We start from the raw sequence: 23,554 nt of genomic DNA on the forward strand, positions 1-23,554 counted from the left end.
TTTCTTGATCTCCCAACTTAGACAACCATACAAGGGCCAAGTGATTTGCTTTCTTTATTCTGTTCATAGCCTTCTTAAAAGTAAATGGTGAAGTGGCACTGCATGCTAGCCAAAATAATGATGCCATCAATGGTCCTGGGAAGGTTGTTGTCCAGTTTTTTGCCAAGTGCTTGCAACAATACCTTCTCTTTACCTCTGGCCATAACTCAGTCAAAGCAGGATATATTCCCTGCAAAAAATACATATACAATGATGTTAGTAATTCAAATGATATTAGTGATAATGCACTATTTTTCTTAAATATAATTTAAGTACTTACTTTTTGTCTATCAGACATAATGCACCAATCATCCCCTCTATTACAGTCTTTCAAAATCTGCCTCAAATGCCAAAAGAAGAACTTCCAGCTCTCAACATCTTCTCCCGAAACTATAGCCCATGCTAATGGATACAATTTATTATTTGCATCTAAGGCAACAACAGATAACAGTACCCCTCCATAATTACCTTTAAGGTGAGTACCATAAACTCCAATCAGACTCCTACACCCTGCACCAACCCCATCTATAACTCCCTTGAATGAGATGAATATACTAGAGAAGATGAGAGCCTTATTAGGCCCATTTTGTTGGCTCCATGCACAGTAAGCTGCAGACCCAGGGTTAGTTTGTCTAACCATTTCACAATACTGGGGGAGATGCCCATAAGATTCATCATGGCCACCATTGATCTCTTTCAATGCAATACTCCTCATCTTGTACAGTGTACTTGTTGCCATTTGAACCCCATACCTACTCCATAGTAGTTCATTCAAGGTTTTCCCAGATATGTCATTATTTGCCCTTATGTCATTTATTACCTTACTTGCAGCCCATTGAACATTAACCATTGGATTTCTCTCATCTAAACCCCTACAAGTATGCTCTGCATTCTGAATACTCTTGATGGCCCATGTAAACCCGTCAGGGAGAACACTGGAATGTAGCCTCCAATTACAATTCATTTCTAAGCATTGAGCAGTGAATCTTGTAGGACTTGACCTCTCTACTACAATAGCAAACCCACATTGGATACAGTAATCTCTAAGCACAGATATGAAGTGTGCTTTGTCTGTAAAAATCATCCATGGTGTCAATAAAATGTTGCCAAATTCCATATTATCAACAAACTCTCCATTCTTGTACATTTTGTTGAAATAGTTGTCATCATCTAGTAACTCATTATGCCATGTATCATCAGCAAATGCATCATAGTTGTCCTGAATCACCCCAAAATCATCATCATCATCTTCTTCTTCTGATATATCATTTATGTTAGCTTCCCTATCCAAGACATCAATGTTATCATTGTTATCATTCCTAATAGGTACATCATCCTCAAAATGGTCTCTCCTACTACTTTCATCACCCTCAACCCTACTAATAGGCACATTCTCAAACCTCCTATTAAACTCCTCTTCGGTACTCACCTGAGCTTCTTCTATTTGATTAACAATGTTCAACAAACCCTTTCTAGCAGCGTAGACCTAGGTATTCTATGAACTATGATGGCATTGTGGTTTGAAGAGGTTGAGTTCAGGTTGCTTATTTCAAGTATAGGAGCATTAGAGAATGTTGTAGTAGCAGCTAGGGGAGGTTGGTCATTAATTGGGGGCATCCTCCTTACAGGCAACTTCACTCTAGGTTTACCACCTCTCCCTCTGCCTTTCCCCTTCTTTCCCTTACTAGTCATTTCCTCCCCCACCACCTGCTCTTGTACTCTTTCAAAATTCTCCAACATAGTTTCATAAAAGTGTGATAGCAAATCATCAGCATTAGGTTCATTAATAACAAAAGCCTCCTCAGATTGTGGGACATCACTACTTTTGGGTTTGGCATTCAATGTTTTTGTGAGATTTCTAGCAGCAATGACAGATTCAGAGGGTTCAATATCAGATCCAACATACACTGTAATCACCTTAATGCTTCCTAACCTCTCTAACATGGACATTAGGTCACTGTCACTAGAAATGTTAACATGTTTTTGCTTAAAGAGGTAGTGAAAACTTGGATATTTAGGGAACATATAACCTTTTTTCCTGAATTCCTCTTCATATTCAACAATTAAATCATTCCACATCACTTTATCAACATCATCAACATTAATTTCAATCACATTTTCAGCAGTCTGGAATTTGAACAAAATCGAATCCATTCTGCATAACCGAACACATAAATATATGAATACATAAGTCTGTGTGCAAGTAATTCAATGAAATAAAAAAACCGAAATCAAACTACACCACACAAGTCAGAATGTCGAAAAAACAGAGTACCTATTCAATCTACTATGAATAAATCAACAAAATCCAAAATTTATAGTAAAAAGCATTACAATATTACCTGAAAGATGTCGAGTAGGGTATTCTTCAGTCCAAAACCCCCAATTCGCATGAATCCCCAAATTAAAACCCTAATTTCGATTTTTACAAACTATTCAAAATCATTCAGAAAACAGTGAATGAGCAAATGTTGGTGAAATTAAATCCCCAAATTAATGTTCTTGCAATTTGAGTGAAATTGATAGATATTGGTGTGCAAAAATTGAATGCCCAAAATTTTTCTTCGAAAATACGCTGATGAAGTGATGATCACTGGTATGTATATGGCGGTTGGATGTCAACAGTAAAGAGAAAGAGGGGAGTGAAATAATTAAAAGGGGTAGGTTAGTCATTTCACTGTTTAGAGTTAAAAAGTTAGCCATGTTAGTCTATTTAGCCTAATTTAATTTAATTTATGACACTAAATAGAGTTCAAAAAAAGTTTAGTGCCACTATAGATAATGTCAAATTTTTTTTTTCTACCAAATAGAATTTGCAAAAGTTGATGGCCACCACATAGAATTTCCCTTATGTTTTTTAAAAGGCCCTTTAAAAATCCCAGTCCAACCCTTTGATAAATTGACCCTTTTCGAGCTCGACCCATTTAATTATTGGACGGGCCTAGCCTATTTATAAAATGGCTGGACAAGGGCTTTTAATGGAGGCGTAGTCCATTAAACAGCTCTACCCATAAGATAAAACAGCTAGAGAAGGGTTTCATGATCATCTTTTTCCTGTCTTCAATTTCTTTAACTCGTACTGTTCACCTCTAAACCTCTAACATTTTCGGCGCTATTCTAATTTATTCCTAACAACAATCCAAGTAGTACATTCACTTTTTGAAGATGGATCAAACAGAGGTATTCCATAATTTCCTCCATTGAAGCTTAAGTTTATAATTCTTACTGTATATATATATATATTTTTTTTTTTTTTGGGAAAATTTTGTTCCTGAATTGTGGTATCTGAATGAATTTATAGGTAGCAACAGAGTGTGTAAAGGAAGTTGAATTCGGCGTAATGACAGACGAAGAAGTTAAGAAGCTCAGCGTTCTCAACATTACAAACCGCAACTTGTTTGACAATGTGGGCCGCCCTATGCCTGGTGGTCTCTATGATCCTCTTTTGGGTCCCATGAATGAATATACTCCGTAAGTTACTTTCTTTTTTTTTTAGTCAAAATCAAAAGTTAATTTTTTTATTACATGAAAAATTAAATATTCTAGTTCCAACAAATCTAAACTACGGAGTATTATACTGTTTTGATTAATTCTTTGAATTCTAACAATTAATTCTTCAACTTTAGATTATTAATAATAATGTAGATTCTTTAATTTTAGATTACTATATAAAAGCCTTCATCTTTAGACTATTTTGTTATCACTGTTGAATTAAATCTTCCAATTACCAACCGGTAATATAAAAGCCTTCATCTTTAGTCAAACAGCGGTTTCAGTAGAGACGATCCAGACCCAGAATGTTGTAGGTGGACCCAGATCCGACCCATACGCACAGGTTCTAAAAAATCAGACCCAAACCAGATAAAAACGGATTCAAAATGGGTCTAAATTTTGATTTATATTAATTTTTTATAAATATCTTATATTATTTATATACTGTTTCGGGTTCAATGTGAACCACGGATGGGTCACTTTCGTTGTGGGCCGAAGACGAGACTTGATCCAATGAGCTGAATCAAGAGTTTCCTGCACACAAGCACACGTAAACTGGCCTCGGGGGGTTGCCGAGGAACGCCCCTCCGATGCTTAAGTCAGTGTATTTCTCAATAAGTGTTAGAGAGAATATTGAATGCAGGAGTTTATGCTTGAGGCATTAATTGTGAATGAGGTGAATAGTAAGGCATTGAAGCCTTTTATACCTGATTTCTAATTTTTTTTTTTTAATTGTTACAGCTGCAAAACGTGTGGTCTTCGTGACCATCATTGCCCAGGACATTGTGGTGATATAGATCTTGTGGCACCGGTTTACCACCCTTTGTTGTTCGATAGGCTTGTACGTGTACTACAGAACACCTGTTTGGCTTGTTACCATTTCAAGGCATCTCGAGAGGAGGTATACTTGTTAGTTAACTAAGGAAACCATGCCTTGACAAATGAACCTATATATCATTTTTATTTCTTTTCTTCAATTCTTGCTTGTATGGTTTTGTTGTATTAGGCTTATCAAATTGTATTTTCCCCATTGTATATATCCTGGCTAAATGCTGAATTTTTAAATGCAGGTTGAAATGTGCATCTCTAAGTTGAACCTCATAATGAAGGGCGATGTTTCCGGGGCTAGAGAGTTAGATGATCTCCTTTTTAGTAAGGATACCAAGGACAGTGATAGTAGGCTTCATTTGGATGGGTCCATTTCTCAATATGGCTGGACCTCTTTTCAGCTTTGTGAAGCACTTTCAGTCTTGGATAGTTTCATGATGAAGAAAAGGACCAAGTGTCATTGTGGGGTTAAGAATCCTCCCATTACTAAACCTACTTTGGTTTAATATACATGGTAAGTATACTACATTAGGAGCTGCAAATTGTATATACTTTTCCCTATTGGTTGTATTAGTCTTGTCTGTATAATAATGACTGTGTAGTGTTTGAAAATAATTACTTTGTGATTTTGGTCATTATGCTATCATTGTATTTAGCTGAAGAGATAAATCATAAAATAAAAAAAAATAAGTTCAAAAAAAAAAAGAAAAAACAGTAAAAACAAATACGTAGTACTTCCTCCGTCTTTTAAATATAGCATCACTTTCCATTTTAGGATGTTTCATATTTATTGCATCATTTTCTTTTTGGGTTAAAAAAATTACGTGTTCACACTATAAATACCTAACATACCCTTGCTTTTTTACACTTACTTTTTAGTTTATCTATATATTACATGGGCAATTATGTACTTTCACCTTTCTCTCTTACTTTTTCCCACTACCATAATATGTGTGCCCAACCTATATGATGCAATAATAAAAAGACGGAGGAAGTATATACAATTTGTGTGCAGAGCTGTAGGAAGAAATGTAATGTAGCTCAGCGGTATTATGGAGAATGTGTTTGTGTGCTTGACATTGATGGTCAGGGGTTTGATCCCCAGGTTTTACCAATTGTATTTTTTTAATAATTTTTCTCTCTTTTTTCCAATTATTATTACTTCTCTCAACTACTATCCTTACCAATTAAATGACAAGCTCAATCAATATTTTTCCCTCTTTTTTCCAATTATTATTACTTCTCTCAACTAATATCCTTACCAATTAAATGACAAACTCAATCAAATACTCTAATTATCAAACCCTTTACCCTCACTAATTTTGTCTCCAAGTATATGAATACCCAAATGCCAATTATATATATATATATATATATATATATATATATATATATATATATATACTTTTTCTAACGGTATTCCATATAATATTTTTAAATAATTATACTTTCTAAGTTCTTTTTAAAATACAATGTTGGTAATTTTACAATATTTACACACTACTTTGATCGTTTTTTGTGATTCATTAATTACGTTGGTAATTTTACAATATTTACACAGTACTTTGATCTTTTTTGTGATTAATTAATTACATTGGTAACATCAATTTTTACACACTACTTTGATCTTATTTGTGATTCATTAATTACGTTGGTAATTTTACAATATTTACACACTACTTTGATTGCTTTTTGTGATTCATACACTTTAAAAATGATATACTTTTCAATTACTTCTCCAATAAACTTTCAATTGATTCTTTTTGTACTTGTAAGATGGATTTTTAAGTAATTTGGTCATATTTGGTCACTTTCTGGACCGATTTTTTTTTTTTTTTTTTTACTTTCACAGGTTATCAATTACATATGATCAATAATTTAGGGTGACCCACATGCTCAGAAAAATGTTGGTTTCTATATCTCAATTCAGCCTTTAGTAAACACTCATTTGCAATTAAGGTGGCTTGTAGAATGATTATAATTGACTCGTGGTTCACATATCTCAATTCAGTGTTTAGTAGAATGGGGATCATCTCCTCCAGTTTTTCACAAGCTTATTGATCTCCGTTTTCCTCATTAGAATGAAAGAATCAGAAACTTCTAAGGCGTACGAGTTTATAGTCCTGTATCATTCATCATGTCCTCTTTATGCTACACCCTTCTCTAACTTTATCTTCATTTTTTTTTCCGACTAGTAGTTTATATTTTGCACAATTAAGTGTTTGAATATGTTGTTGATGCACACAATCACAATATAGGCATATTCACCATGCATAAATTCATCATGTCCTCTTTATGCTACACCCTTCTCTAACTTTATCTTCATTTTTTTTTTCCTACTAGTAGTTTCTATTTTGCACAATTAAGTGTTTGAATATGTTGTTGATGCACACAATCACAATATAGGCATATTCACCATGCATAAATTGGAGAAAGTTGCTATTATAATATACTTTGTGGGAAACAATTGTATGTTTGAACACTCAAGGGGTTCCTGTTGTATGTTCACTGTATTGAGTTTCGGTGGTAAAACCGGGATTATGAATATTGAGCCTATTCTGTTCGAAAGCAGGGAAATGTTTACATAACATTTTTCTTGATACTTAATCACTAACCTACCTTTTCCATGATTATTTCTTTCTTTCTGTCTAAGTTGATATGTATATGCTTGCTCTTTGTTTTTTAGGGGGGGTTGAATGACGACAGCATAAAGGCAAATATTATCAAAGGGCACAAGTTAAATGAACTTATGGATGAAGGAGATATGTCTATGTCTGAGGTAGAAAATGCTGAAAGTCCATCAAACAGGCGAAGGAAGAAATATGATGACGTGCAGTTAGAATATATAAAATGGAAAAAACCACGCTCTCTACTGCCAACAGAAGTATGTTATTTCTCTTTTCTAGATCATATATCATAAGGATTGTTCAAACTTTGGCTCAAGCTTTTCTAGTTTTATGTATGTTTTTTATGCTTTAGCAAGAGGTATTGCATAACTAAACATATGGACATGATGCAATTAACTTGGTAACTGCAGGTTAGAGGAATATTAGAGCGTCTTTGGGAAATTGAGGCTCAGTTATGCTCATTTATTTCTGATATACGGCAACATCACAACACATCTCAGAAGAAATCAGCTTTTACAATGTATTTCTTAAAAACTATTCTTGTGCCTCCAACAAAGTTTCGCAAGCCTTCGAAGGGAGGTGAATTAGTAAGTTTAATGATATCTCTTTTGTACACCCCCAACTTAACTGGGATATTTCCCTTTTTGTTTTGGTTATTTGTTATTTGTTTTTGTGATTCATGATGGTGATGATCATCTATTTTCAAGATTGTTAAGCTGGCTAACTATTTGTCATTGTGACTTTAATTTCAAAAAGATAAAGTTATAATTATTCGGCCATTGACACTAGAAAGAAAGCATGAATTATCTATTCACTTTTCAAAATTTATGTTTATAGTTTACTACGGAGCATGAAGCTCAAAGTATATTCTAGTATCATAGAGTAATTATGTAGTGATGATCCTTTTTTCTTTTGTGGTAGTAATGGCTAATAACGTAATAGAAAACTATGTGAACTAATTCTGGAGCTTCTTTGGGATGTGGAAGTGTTTGGACTTGAGATAGCATTATGGACCTTAGTATTATTCAATTGTTGAGGCAGAGATTAGTTAGATAAGGATATTGTTAGATGCAAGTTGTGATCTTTGTTTAGAGGAGAAGGGGACTGCAAAAATTTGGTGTTGGCTACAAGTTGACAACTGGTGTAATAGCTCTCTATTTGAAGAGAAATGACGTTTCATTGCATTACCATTTTCATTGTTACTGCTGTTGACTTCTTGGTCGTATTACATCTATATAATGCACACTCATTATTATAGGGGGTATGATTGTTGTTCTTTTAGGTTATGGAGCATCATCGAACTGTTCTGTTGGGCAAAATTTTGGATTCCAATATGTCCTTGGCTAAAGCTTATGAGCAGTATGCTGAGACTGATGTTATTCTTAGTAGGTGGATGAATCTTCAACAATCTGTAAATATTCATTTTAACAGCAAGACTGCAGCAGGTAGTCTGTATCCTTGTTTATACACCTTCTTGTCCATGATATTCAAATAATGACCTTGTTCAAACATGTGATAGAGATTTATCTTATGTTACGGTAGAAATCAAACAAGTATAGTTGCTCCAATTAATATTCTAATATTACTTAGATTGTTTAGGAAGTTTCATATGTTGAAAGGGACTCTTGAATTTCTCATGAATAGGTTATTAGTTGCTATAGATAAATTTGTCTTGTCTTTGTTGGACTAAAATTTTCTGAAGTTGAACATGTGTGACTGTATGTGTTCGTGTTCATAGAATAAGAGTGCAGCAACGAGTTGCAGCCTCAATCAGGCTATTCTGATTACCACTGAATTTATGCAAATTACCAGGTCTAGGACAAACAAATATGGTTTCTGGAATTTGTCAAACGCTGGAAAAAAAGGAAGGCATGTTCAGGCAACTTATGATGGGGAAGAGAGTCAATTATGCTTGTCGTTCTGTTATATCACCTGATCCGTATTTAGCTGTCAATGAGATTGGTATTCCTCTTGTTTTTGCATTGAAGTTGACCTATCCAGAGGTGAGATTTATCTCTTTAATTAACCTTTTGCAGCCTTTGATTTTGACAATAAGGTTGCGGTTAGGTTTGTATTGAAGTTTAATGTTGTCGATGCAGAGAGTGACACCTTGGAATTTGACTAACTTACAAGATGCCATTCTCAACGGGCCTGAGATTCACCCTGGTGCCACACATTATGCGGATAAAAATTCAAATTATATACTACCAAATAGTAGGAAATCTCGGATACCTTTCAGTAGAAAATTACCATCTTCAAGAGGAGTCACAACTCTACTAGGGAAGACTTTCAGTAATGATTATGAAAAGAAAGTTGTACGGCGTCACCTCCGCAATGGGGACATAGTTCTGGTGAATCGCCAGGTATGAGGAGATAACACATTACTTCTGCCTTAATGCCTTTTTAGTAGTCCCTGATATCTTGTAAATTACAGCCATCTCTCCATAAACCAAGTATAATTGCTCTTACGGTTCGTGTCTTGCCTGAAGAGAGGACTCTTCGTTTTCATTATGCTAACTGCGAGTATGTTCCTCCCCCCCCCCCCCCCTTCGCTCCCTACAATACTTCTTTGGTGTATACTGTAGTTCTGTTAAGTTCTTGATGCTAACACTTGTCACTACTTGGTGATTGTTTTAATTTGATTCAGTTCCTTCAATGCTGATTTTGACGGTGATGAAATAAATGTTCACCTTCCACAAGATGAGATTTCCCGGGCTGAAGCTTACAATATTGTCAATGCGAATAACCAGTATATCGTTCCTACTCGTGGTGATCCTAAAAGAGGCCTAATTCAGGTTTTAATATTAACTGAGGGTCATTATGGGTTGAATGTTCTTTGCCTATATCCCACTTTAATTGTATTTCTATTTTTTTTTTTCAATGCTTCTCATGTATCTGTACTTGTGAATAGGATCACATTGTGGGTGCTGTACTTCTCACAAAGAGGGATACATTTCTTACCAAGGAAGAATTTAATCAACTTATTTGTATGTCCAGTGTGTGTTCTTTTGGCGCCCTCTCTCTCAATGCCAAATCTGGCCAGAAATTATCTGTTTTGGATTCAGAAAATGTGATACAGACTTATCCACCTGTTATAATTAAACCAAAGAGGCTTTGGACAGGGAAGCAGGTTCGAATGAATGTTTGTTTATAGCAATATATCAACCATTTAATTTGTATATTTTGGTGTTACAAACCTAATCTTTTAACCTTCTCGGGTAGAGTTTGACATTCTTCAATCACTTCTGGTGCAGGTCATAACTGCGATTTTAAATCAAATCACAACAGGATACTTACCGTTCACTGCTAAAAAGCGTACAAAAATTGCACGTAAATATTTTGGGATGGATGAATCTAGAAAGAACGAGGGAAGTCTTAAAGCAATTGATGAGGTTTCTGGAAAGTTGAAAAAGATCCGCAATTCTAAAAAGACAAATGTTGGGAACTCAGCAAAAAGCAGGCAAAAAGATCGTTGGAGATTCAGCAAAAAACATTCAGAAAGTGGTATGGAAAGAAGAATGTCTGGGAGTTCTAGTCACAGCATCGATGAAGATGTAGTGTTTGTTTACAAAAATGAACTAATTCAAGGGGTAATTGACAAAGAACAGTTTGGAAAGTATGGATTAGTCCACGCAGTGCAGGAGTTGTATGGGTCTAATGCTGCAGGAAACTTGCTTACTGCATTGGGTCGTGTTTTGAGAAGTGAGGACAAGGGAGCAGTTGAGATGGTACGAATGGGATGGATGTCACTTGCTCTATAATCTTCCGATCAATTAGAGAGGCCGGATCCTCCTTAAACAAATAGTTCTCATTTGCAGATCGTGGTTACGAAGTTTGATTGCTTTTCTACAGGTGGCTATCCCACTTTCTCAGTAATTTGTCTTCCAATTATTGCTTGATCATCTGTTATTTTAGTTTGATATTCCATTGTCGCATGGGATTTGCACTGATAAATTAATTGCTTATGCTTTAGATGATCCATGGTTTTACTTGCGGAGTTCACGATCTTCTCCTAGTTCGACCTTGTGATAACCAGAGGAAAAAGTTGCTCGATGCTTGCCTTAACTGTGGCAGTGGTGTTCACCAACAATTTATAGGCTGTGAGAAAGAATATATAGGTATGTGATAATTCTTCTATGCAGAATGGTTGCGTTCATTAACCTGACAAGAGCTAGTAGCTTTTATCTTTATTTATACTCTCGTCAGCTACAAATATTTATTGCCATGTTTGCTACTTTATTAGGAAATTGGAGATGTAATTGTGTTTGATTAATGTGGGAACAAATGAATGAAATGTAATAGACTGGTATTACTCACTGTTACCATACCAATCTTTCAGAACGATTGATTCTTTTTAACTAAATAATTTGATATTTATGTAAACTGATTTCAAAGAAGAAATAAGAAAAATGGGAGCTTGAATACTGGTTGGAAATGGCAAAAGAAGGTTACAAGGATAGATAATAGCATTAAGCTATTACTCTTTTGATAACTTTAGATTATCAATCTCCAACAAAAGTTTTAGGCCATAACTCTCTTCAAGGTTTCCCTTTTACTGAATTCTGCTTACTGAACTCTCTTCCCCTCTTCCTATTTATACTAAGATATCTGCAATCAAATTCCGCTCTATGAGATTTCAAGTCACAAAAATAAATATGCCCTTGGTTTTTTAACCTTTGTCACTTGAGAATTCATGATGAATTCCTCAAAAGTTTGTTCATGATGTAATAGATTCAGCACAACAAAATCACACAAACAGCATAGGTTACTATGAATTTCAATAATATTTGAGGAGAATGATTGAAGCTGTACTGTAATGATGATTCTACTACTTGTAAAAGGAAACATACCTGAAAGGTTCAGTCTTGATTGATACTATAGGTGATGACTACTAACATACAAAACTAAAACTACCTAGAATACCCCTCCCTTAAGTCGGTTCATTACACATGAATACATGATAGCTATTTTATTTCAACTAACGCTTTTCCAAATATTTTCCTGCTCTTTCTGTCCTTTTTAGGCTCTTTGGAAATGCAAATTGGAATAGAGAAAGCAATTCGGGCTAATGGAGAATCTGCAATAATGCTACTTGATGGGATGATGAGAAGTAAGCTGAATACATTGAGCTCAGCTGTCACTAAGCTGTTTCCTGAAGGTCTAGTTAAGCCTTTTCGGAAGAATGCTCTTTCTCTTATGACACTCTCTGGAGCTAAAGGTGGTAGTGTATGTTGTTGATTTTTGTAACTGCTTGTTGCTTTGTTGTTCTTCATGTCTAGACATTGTAGTTCGTTGTCCGATGACTCCAAGCAAAATGATCAGATGCTATATTTTGAATGGTCACACATTTAATTGTAATTTTTTAACAAGTGTAAGTGCTTTACATAAACCTGCTTAAAAAGAATTATAATATTAAAGAGAAATTTGTCAAAAACCATCCACTGAAAACAGGTTTTTGTGAAAACCACCCAAAAAAAATGTTGTAGAAAACCACCCAAACTAAAAAAAATGTTGTGGGAAGCCACCCACTGCCGGAACTTGGCCGTTGACCGCCCTCCGACGTTGACCACCCTCCCCACCTCCTTAAAAACCCCTATAATTCGCCGGAAAAGTTCAATTGACCTCCCTCCTCTCCGTCTCCCTCAAAACCCCCAACCCCACCCCCTTCCCTCACCAGCAACTGGCCGGCCACCCTTCCTTAGCCACCGAAACTGGTAGGCCGGCCATCTACCATACACCCAGCCCATCTCTAACCCTTGAAACTACCCAACCACCCACCCTTGACCCCCGAAACCACTTACCCAGCCCACCCCGACCCCAAACCACCCAACCTAACCCAGAAAACCACCAATTCAACCCACCCCGGCCTCAAAATCGCCCCTCCTCCCTTCACCCACCCTCGAAATTGGAGGTGGGGGAAGGGAGGAGGGGCAATTTTGAGGTCGGGGTGGGTTGAATTGGTGGTTTTTGGGGTCGGATTGGGTGGTTTGGGGTCGAGGTGGGCTGGGTGGGTGATAGAAGGCCGGCCGGTTGGTTTTGATTGCCAAGGGAGGGTGGCTGCCGGTTTCCGGTGAGGGAATGGGTGGGTTAGCGATTCACGAAATCATGGTGAGGGGGAGATTCTCGAAAACAATAAATAATCCTATACCACCGCCGGAAATAGTGGGTGGGAGGGTGGTCTACGCCGGAAGAGGGCTGTCAACGGCCAAGTTCTGGCAGTGGGTGGCTTTCCACAACATTTTTTTTAGTGTAGGTGGATTTCTATAACATTTTTTTTTTGGGTGGTTTTTAACAAAAACCTGTTTTTAGTGGGTGATTTTTAACAAAATTTCTTATTAATAATGATAATATAATAATTATGATAAAAAATAACATGAATGCTTTGACGTTTATTTTTCCACACCCCCTTGTTTCTCATTCGACTAGTGATTCCTATATTCTCTTACATTGCATGTTTGTACACTTCCTACAGTAGGGCTGCAGTCTCATGTTGATCCTAATTGGTATTTGTTTTTTCTGTACATTGGCAGTTTAACTTCCAACAAATTTCTTTCTTCTTGGGTCAACAAGAGTTGGAAGGGAAGCGTGTACCTCGGATGGTTTCTGGGAAGACATTACCGTGTTTTGCCCCTTGAGACAGTTCAGCTCGAGCCGGAGGATTTATCAGTGATCGTTATCTCACTGGCCTCTGCCCCCAAGAGTTTTATTTTCACTGCATGGCTGGTCGCGAAGGGTATTCACACTCTGTACTTATATATATATATATATATAATGTTCCTTTTTTTTAATGATGAATAACTTTTTATTTTGAATAATGTTGGATAACTTAACATTTACTCTTTTTTGTTTATAGATTAGTCGATACAGCTGTCAAAACATCTCGCAGTGGATACCTTCAAAGGTGCTTGATTAAAAATTTGGAGTGTCTCAGTGTAAATTATGACTACACAGTTCGTGATGCAGATGGGTCCATCATTCAGTTTCGCTATGGAGAAGATGGGGTTGATGTTCATAAGATGAACTATATGCGAGAATTTGAAGCATTAGCATTGGTTGGTGTCAAATCCTACAAATGTTTTTAAGGCCAGGGTTGCCTTTAAATTTCAATGTTATTAGACTTACTGTGTTTGATTTTCGAATTTCCTTTCAGAATCAACAACTGATTGTTAGCAGAAATCTTCTTGGTGAAAATGATGATGAATGTATATCCAAATATGTTGAAGAAGATAATGAAGTCCCGAATCAACTTGCTAAGGAGGCTAAAGAATTTTTAAAAAATCATGCATCAGCAGTGAATTCTCGACATACACATCCCAAGGATTGTTCGAGCTTTATGAAATTGGTTAAGAACAAATACTACATGAGTCTAGCCCATCCAGGGGAGCCTGTTGGGATCATTGCTGCTCAGTCCATTGGGGAACCATCAACTCAAATGACGTGAGTCTTCATTCTCCCTTGTACTTTGTAAATGTTAATTTTTTTTTGTTGTTTTAATTTGCTGTAGGAAAACTGTAAATGTGATTATGAACTTTCAGGTTGAATACCTTCCATCATGCTGGTCGAGGAGAGATGAATGTGACACTGGGAATTCCACGTCTGCTGGAGATATTAAAGGATGCGTCAAAGACCATTAGAACTCCTACTATGACATGCCCTTTGCTGAAATGCAAGACAAAGTGAGTTCTGTTTACTTTCTCTTTGATCAAAAATTTCTATGCTTTTAGTTGTGAATTAGAGACAGGAAGGTTTTCTTTGTGCATATGCAGGGATGATGCAGAGCGGCTTGCTGCAAAGTTGAAGAGGATTATGGTTGCAGACTTGATAGAGAACATGGAAGTTACTGTTGTGCCATTTTCCATTAAGGAACATGAAATCTGCAGTATTTACAAGCTGAAATTAAAGCTCTATGATCCTCAACTTTATCCTCGTCACACTGATATTACTTTAGAAGATTGTCAAAGTACCCTGCTGGGTGAATACTTGAAGAAAATGGAGGCGACAATATCAAGTCATTTGCTTTTGGTTTCAAGGATAAGTGGTATTAAATCGGAATCCAAGCCAATAGATGGTTCAAATGAGATGAGAAAAGATGGCTTTGAGAGTAGTGAATCACAAACAGAAGAAGTAGAAGATAGTGATAATGAGAAAGTGGATGATTCTATCAGTTCAAAGGCTCGGAAAAGGAAAGGGCAAGCTGCAGATGAGATGGACTATGAAGACGATGAGTCTGAAGAGGAGGTTGAGGAGGAGGTGGAATTGAATGAGCAAGATGTACTAGAAGACTCCTCTGGCCCAGAGCAAAAGGAAAAATCAGAAGCTACTCAACGAAAAACATCAGATAAAGAAAGAGCAATACATGTTGCTTGTGATGGACTGTGTTTTGAAGTCCATTTTAAGTTAACAAATGAACCACATATATTGCTGGTAAAGGTATGCTGGTATTGAATATATTTGTTTCCATTGATTTTCATTATCTTGTATTGTTTCTTTATTTATAGTTGTGTTTGTTTGACCACTGTTTGGAGACTTTGAACACTGCTACACTTTAAACCATACGTTCATGGCTCGATTGTTCATAGTTTAAAAGCATATGCTTGGATTTTTCCAGTGTTTGTACACTTGTCAGCAATAAAACCTTAAGGGCCTGTTTGGTTGTGCTTGATAATCAAAGGGAAAGGGAATGAACATGTTCAATTCTTTTGTTGTTGTTTCATTGTTTGTCAGTATTTTTCATTCCGTATCCCAATTTTTATTTTCGAATTTATCCATTTATATTCTAAAATGATTCTCCACCCCCTTAGCCCTTTCCATTACCTTTCCTCAACTACCACTTCACCACCTTATCCACACTAGCCACCAACCTTCTACAGTTCTACACTACTCCCACCACCACAGCCTACTGGCTCCGATCCTCTCCCTTGCCTACCACACATCCACATTCAGCCACCCTCCCCTAGCCCTCGCCGCCCCTCCTCCCCCCCCCCTCCCCAAACACCCATCTCCTCCCTCGAAAATCTTCCCCCACCCATGAAAAAACGCTAGAAAACAGTTGGCCATCCCTCCCCCCACCCTCTAAACCCTAAACCCATAGTAGGGGTGGGGATAAAGAGTTCCACAAACTTGTGTTACCCCCTTAGCATGCTTCCTTGGATCCTTATTTTCTCACTCAAAATTTTGTGCAGATTGCTGAGAAGACAGCCGAGAAAGTTTATGTTAAGAACGCTGGCAAGATTGAGAATTGTAAAGCCGTGGAGCTTCATTTGGAAGACTCTGGAAATGAAGGCTTCCCTATGCTAATTAGAAAAGGTATAAATTCTCGTCCTGCTCTGCAGACTGCTGGTGTAGATTTTGTTACATATTGGAATATGCAAGATGAGCTTGATGTGAGGTTCATTAGTTCCAACGACATACAAGCAATGCTCGATACTTATGGGGTAGAAGAAGCGAGAGCAACCCTTATAACTGAGATTTATACAGTTTTTGGCCACTACGGAGTAACAGTAGACATGCGACACTTAACCTTAATTGCTGATTACATGACGCATACGGGAAAGTATAGGCCACTGAACAGATATGGTGGCTTGGCTGAATCAATATCTCCGTTTAGCAAGATCGCCTTTGAGACTGCTGCTAAGTTCATCACTCAAGCAGCTGTTCAGGGAGAAGTTGACAACTTACAAACTCCTACTGCAAGAATTTGTCTTGGTTTGCCTGCTAAAGTTGGTACGGGATGTTTTGACTTGAACCAATATTTAAATGTGTATTAATATAAATGTAAATGGATACGTAATCGATCCACCTAAAAGATACAAAGTAGACCATAAACGTGGAATGTTAAATTTTATTTTAATTTTTTTTTTTAAAAAACACGAATAATAGTGAAGGATCACAATGGTAATGGAATAAACACAAGTAATACTCTAGAAGGGGGGGTTGAATAGAGTATGGACGTTTTTCGTGAAAACTGCAGAATTTCAAGGCCTTGAGATCAGTTTCAAAGGCGGAATTACTGATTCAAGTTTTATGTCTCAAGGTCTTGAAATACGTTTCAAAAGACTATAAAACGACCTTGACTATGAGGCAGTGAGTATTAGATACGAGAACAAATTTTCAGAATGTAAAGCAATAACAAATGACAGAAAATTAAATAGAGACAAGAGACAAGAAATTGTTATGAAGTTTGGCAAATGTGCCTACGTCTCCGCCTATGGGTTGTCCAACCCGTAGGATTTAATCCTTCTTTTATTTCTTCCTTTAGAGCACCAAAGTCCTTAGAAGATCTCACTATCTTCCTTTACGTAGCACTTCTTCACTACACTTTAGTCACTCAATTCCTAGAAATAAAAGACTAACACTCAATCACAACTTCGAGTATTATAGACTTTACTCCGAAGTGTTACACTCAAGATTTTTTCAATAATTTGCACAAGTGAACACTCGAATATTTTTCTTTCAAGGATGATAAGTATGTAATCTATGAGAAAATTATAGCTCTTTAAAATTATCTTCTTTCTCTTGATTTTCCAATTGAAAGCTCATATCTCATTCTGCATATGTCTTCAACCCTTTTATAGAAAAGTAGAACAAAATAGCCGTTCTTGTTTCTTGAATAACGTTCAACTCTTTTGAGCTATTCTTCAGGAAAACTTCAAACGGTGTTTTTCAATTTTCAAAACTTCAGCAAATATTATTGTTCCTCAAAATATGCAATCTGTCCAACAAACTCAAAATAATCTAAAATACACGGTTAGAAGTAAAAGAAGATAAGATCAAAAATAAATTATCCTAATAACAATAGATAAATACAATTAATTTATTCTAACCAACTTTGAGTAAAAGATAAATACAAAAATTATCATTCAAAATTACCTGTTTATTCGGTAAACACAATTTCATCAAAGTAGTTGATAGAAATTAAGTAACCAATTTTAAGATAGAATTATATGAAATATGTTATGAAAAAGTCTTTGACTAAAATTCATCACATACACGTTATTCAGCAAAAAAGAATGCACAATACTTGCCACAAAACTCATTCAACACTTGGCACAAAAACTTCAACACATGTCCAATTTGCATGAGAAAACTTTGGAGAGCACATGCATTATACTATAGAAATAAAGTCAGTGGATTTGAGCATATCAATGCATAGCCCATATATAGCTTAGCCCAATATTTAATCAAATAAGAATAACAAGGTTAGCCCAATAAAATAATGAAATGTAGTATTAGACTTAATTAAGTAAACAAAATAAATTGGGCCTCATACTTAAACTTCCTGTTTGACTTCCATCATACATATTTATCAAACTCATCAAGGTGGAGTTATCAATCTCCCCCTTGATGGAAGTCAAAACCATTAGCTTGCAAACAACATTAGATATGTATATATAACCATAAGATTAATATTATAAGCATCATCAAAAGTAATACCGTCCATCAAAAGTATGAATATAGTTCATCCAGCTAGCACATGTTTGTTCTCCCCTTTTGACTTCAAGTCAAGGGTAAAGAACATAAGAGCAAGTGCAATGGAGGGGATTCACTCTCCTCTTAGCCTTCTCTCTCCTCTTAAGAGGAATCCCCTTCATTGTAGAGGTGGTATGGGGAGTCCTCTTAGGAAGAGGAATGTGGTTAATCCTCTTTGGGAAGAGGAAGAAAGGATGAGGAAGGGGATTGGAAAAGGTGGGGAAAAAAACAAAAAGAAAAAAAAAAGATTAAAAAAAAAGTTGGACCAGCAGCAACGACGTGGCACACTCCTGCTGGCCGTTTGGGCTGGCAGGGGCCCACTTGTTTGTTGGTTTTGCTGACATTTGTTGCTTTCTCATTGGTTGATATTTACAACATCCATAATTTTTCAAACGGTAATAAAAAAAAAACGGTAACTTATTTTAAAAAAAAAAAACACCAACGGTTATATTTTTTTTTTCTCTATAAAATGAACCTAAATTTGCCATATTTTCAAAATCTTCATTTTCTCCATATTTTCTCTCTTTTTCCTATTAATATCACTCATATTCAATTTAAGTCATTACATTTTATCTTTCAATATGGATCGAAATAATCCAAATTTAAGAAGAAATTTGAATTTTCAAAATATTCCAAACTCTCAAAATAATTCAAATAATCCTCCTTTTGATCCAAATATCCTCAATAATCCTCAATTTCAAGCTGCCTTACAATGGTTTGGTAATCAACCAAGACCAATGAATCCAAATGATACAACCCAATTTCACCAACATTTTTCTCAACATAGTCCATTATTTCCCATGTCTCAACATTTTACCCAACCTATGGACCATTCTCCGGGAGGAGATGGTAGCACGAACGCAACTCCAACTGAAGAGGTACGAGAAGCACAACATCTAGAGGATCTTGATGATGTTGTCGTTGGAGAGACTATGCCGAGGAATTCATGGAGTGTAGCAGAGGATAACGCACTTGTTTCGGCTTACATCAACGCCGGGGGAAATGTTACAAAAAATACAAAAAGGACTAAGGCTGGATTTTGGGCTGCAGCTTGTAAATTGTACGAACAAGCACGGCTTGCAAATCCTGATGAGCTCCAGAAGACGAGGAATACTAAGTCCTTACAACAACGTTGGGATCACATTAATTCGAATGTGAACAAGTGGGTAGAGGTATACAGTTACGAGATACGACATCCGAAGAGTGGACAATTAGATGCAGATGTTGAAAAACGTGCACACAATGCTTTTGCAATGGCGAACAAAGGTAAACATTTCCATTTACAACATTGTTTTGAAGTTATGCAAACTTTTCTAAAATGGGATCCGAACGAGGTCATGCAATTACCTGCTGAAAGCGGAGGAAGTGCAAAACGATCTGAACCAGAATCACCAACTGTTGAAGGTGGAAAACCACGAACTCGACCAGATGGCATAAAAAAGACGAAGAGACTAGCAATGGAATCTGGTTCTTCGTCTTCATCTATAAACCTTAATTCGTTCAATACAACTCTTGCAGAATGTAGTGACAAGAGGTATGACCAAGGAGAACGAATGATGGCCTTAATATGAGAGCGAGATGAAGAAAGGAAAAGGCAAAAGGAAGAGGAGATGAAGTTCAAAATGTTAAATATGTTGATGATGAAACCTAACCTTGATGAATTTGAGGTAGAAATGTACAAGAAGCTTAGAGAGGAATTTAGTAATAGGTTCTTATGAAGTTGTTCTTCTTATATGTTATTTTAATGTTTTATTTATTTCATGTTTTTAATGTATTAGTTTTTTTTAATGTCTTATTTATTTCTGAATTTATTTTAATTTTTTTAATGTATTAGTTTTTATTTTTTTTAATGTTTTTAATATATGTTTAATCATATTGTAATAGTTACTATTATAATTACTATTATTATGGCTGTTATTATTATTATTATTATTATTATTATTAATAATTTGTAATTATTATTATTAGGAGTGGTAAAAAACAAAAAAAACAAAATTCAGTGTGTAGTCACTTCATGCATTGATACATCTACTTCATATGTCAACTTTTCTGTAAAGCCATACATATCTCTACAAAGATATAGATTATTGTCATGCAAAAATCTAATCTTCTGACATACATATCATAATTCAAATTTTGAAATGTGTTACCAAAATATTCTCTTGCATTATTACTTAGTTCATGTGGATCATATTGTCTATATATTGACCAGTTTCATTCACATATAATTCTATCATTGTCATACAAATACTAACATTCAGTTTTATAAAAATATTATCAAAAAATTGTAAAATGAATTTTGATTCTAGTTCTTCTACTTCTAGTGATGAAATATACGATTCCATGTTGTTAGATTTTATTGAGGAAAATCGACAACAACAAGTGATAGAGGATACAGTAAGACATGTTGTTAACACCGATGTAGAAGAACAAGAAGTTCATGGTTCACGACGTGAAAATATGTCAAGGTGGATCGTTCCAAGAGATCGTGAAGGAGCACATGATCGGTTAGTTACAGACTACTTTAGTGACCATCCATTATACGGCGATGAAAAGTTTCGACGTAGGTTTCGTATGCGAAAACCTCTATTCATGAAGATAGTGAATACGTTGAGTGCAACTGATAGATTTTTTCAACAACATCCAGATGCCACAATGCGACTGGGTGCTTCTGGAATTCAAAAATGCACCGCAGCAATGAGAATGTTAGCATATGGTTGCCCAGCTGATCAAATTGATGAGTATCTAAAACTTGGGGCAAGTACGGCAAGAGAATGTCTTATACACTTTGTTGATGGAGTGATTCGTGAATTCTCAACAGAATACCTGCGGAAGCCAAAACGCCGAAGATCTTGTTCGTCTCCTTAAACAAGGGGAAGAAAGGGGTTTTCCTGGCATGATGGGGAGCATCGATTGCATGCATTGGGAGTGGAAAAATTGTCCAGCTGGATGGAAAGGAATGTATCAAGGAAGATCTAAAACGGCGACGGTGATCTTAGAAGCTGTTGTTTCTTGGGATTTATGGATTTGGCATGCCTTTTTTGGCATGCCAGGGACATGAAACGATATAAACGTTCTTCAACGTTCTCCCGTCTTTGACGATATTTTAAATGGTCGAGCTCCACAAGTTAATTTTACTGTGAATGGAAATACCTATAACCAAGGATATTATCTCACAGATGGGATTTATCCAAAATGGGCAACATTTATTTCCGATATTACCTCCCCACAAACCCCTAAACAGAAGTTGTTTACAATCAAACAAGAGAGTATTAGAAAAAGATGTTGAGCGTGCATTTGGTGTGCTACAAGCTCGATTTGCAATAATTAGACATCCGGCTTTGGCATGGAGTGTCGAAATGCTATGGAAAATTGTGATGTCGTGTATTATCATGCACAATATGGTTGTAGAAGACGAGCGCGAAAATTACATGAATTATTGGGATCCAACGGAATTTTCCAGCGAACAACCTGAGAATCTAGCAGGATCATCAAGGAGAGGAGCAACAACTTTCACCGTTATCCACGGGCGTTATAAAGATAAAAATTTAGCTACAATAATGGCTACACGAGAAAATCTTCGTGATAAACAAATTAATACATCTTTGAAGAATGATTTGCTAGAACATATATGGCTAGGTTTGGGAACACTTTTGTCAACTCACCTTAAAAATAAAACGTATTTATGATTTAGTTTCTCGTTTTTCAATTATCGGCTTTTAATGTATTTTTGTGTTTCCGAATTTCATGAATTGTCTTTTTACATAATGTATTGCAACGTTCCTTTTTAACTATTTTATATGCATGTCAACCGTTCTACTTACTAATTATGCATTTTAAATTATCATTAATTGTACATTTTTGTATTATATTAAAATTGTCATTAATCTAGTTATAATAATTTGTCATATTAAATTTACAAATATCTAAAATAGAAGTTGGTGGGGCATAAATAGAAAGGAAGGGGATTCATGAATCCCCTTTGTTGTGGGAAAAAAATAAAGAAAGAGGAAGAGGAAGAAGATGGAGATAGTGGAAAATGATGTGGAAGAAAGAGAAATGATGTGTCAAAAGGAGAGAATGAGAGAGAAGAATTAAGGGGATTCATGAATCCCCTCCATTGCACATGCTCTAATGTTGGAATAATAAAAAAAGTTTTAAAAAGTATTAGGATTGCAGACCCAGATTAAAATCATAGTTTGTAAAAACAACAAATATCAATTCCTGTACCAAAAGGAGTTACGAGCAGAACCCTTGGCCTTCCGTGCATAGCGCCTTTTTCCATATGCCATTATAGAGTCTTTCTCCATTGCTGCCACTCGCTTCTCCTCTTGATCCCTGTATCGCTTCACTACCCCATATTCCTCTACTGTGAGAATGGTAGGTTCTGAAACTGTAGGCCAATTCCCTTGAGTTTGAACGGGGTAAAATGCAGCGAACCAAATAAGTGAAGATAATTTTGGGTTCAAGCTTGAGGGAGGAGTGAGTGAGTTGACGAGAGGAGGAAGACTCAGAAGCAATAAATTGCTTCCTTGCCTTCGAAATGCATTCAGAACGAGAAGGGTATGAATCTCGTGAGAAATCTGGGGAAGTACCGAGTATATTGGCAAGAGTGGTACTATCAAGAGAGATTGGTTTTCCTTTGACAATGGTTTCTAATAGAATATCACCCTTTGATTTGTGAACAGTCATGTTGATATAGAATAGTCGAGTGAGACGAGGAAATGCAAAATCAGAAATAGAAGCTAATTTGTAAAGCGATGAATTTTTGAACAATGTAAAGCAATTCAAAGTTTCGGACTCAATTAAAGTTGTATCAATTGGCTCACAAAAACAGAGCTTTCTAGAATGATACCCATCTTTCCACTTTCCATAAATTGTTTGAGAAATAAACCAAGAGAGTGGTAGTAAAGAAGATACCTCAACATGACTTGTTTGAGCCGGGACGGGAGTTGAATCATCAATAGGAGTAGATGAAGAGTTCGATTGAGATGGTTCTGACTCAGGAACTTGAGGGACTTTCTTAAGCTTTTCCCGAGCACACTTTTTTTATCGAGTGACCATCTTTCTTTTGGGAGCCATTTTGGGAAGCTTTGAAA

General features: G+C 36.0%; 2 protein-coding genes and 1 pseudogene across 2 annotated transcripts; all 3 read left to right on the top strand.

The window, feature by feature from the left end:
* The first annotated feature begins 3,204 nt into the window (after positions 1 to 3,204).
* On the top strand, positions 3,205 to 16,832 carry LOC110716314 (annotated as a pseudogene).
* Positions 16,833 to 19,036: 2,204 nt separating this feature from the next.
* LOC110716375 lies at positions 19,037 to 20,026 on the top strand. Its single transcript, XM_021894988.1, has one exon. The coding sequence runs from the start codon at positions 19,037 to 19,039 to the stop codon at positions 20,024 to 20,026; it is 990 nt and encodes a 329-aa protein (XP_021750680.1).
* A 721-nt stretch (positions 20,027 to 20,747) lies between these two features.
* Positions 20,748 to 21,323, top strand: LOC110716376. The gene has a single exon (XM_021894989.1). The coding sequence runs from the start codon at positions 20,748 to 20,750 to the stop codon at positions 21,321 to 21,323; it is 576 nt and encodes a 191-aa protein (XP_021750681.1).
* The last annotated feature ends 2,231 nt before the right edge of the window (positions 21,324 to 23,554 follow it).

Source organism: Chenopodium quinoa, unplaced genomic scaffold, assembly GCF_001683475.1.
Source record: "Chenopodium quinoa cultivar QQ74 unplaced genomic scaffold, ASM168347v1, whole genome shotgun sequence".
Classification (NCBI taxonomy): domain Eukaryota; kingdom Viridiplantae; phylum Streptophyta; class Magnoliopsida; order Caryophyllales; family Amaranthaceae; genus Chenopodium; species Chenopodium quinoa.

Coding starts and splice junctions, on each gene's coding strand:
- LOC110716376 (XM_021894989.1), top strand. CDS start 20,748: ATGAATTTTGATTCTAGTTCTTCTACTTCTAGTGATGAAATATACGAT.
- LOC110716375 (XM_021894988.1), top strand. CDS start 19,037: ATGGATCGAAATAATCCAAATTTAAGAAGAAATTTGAATTTTCAAAAT.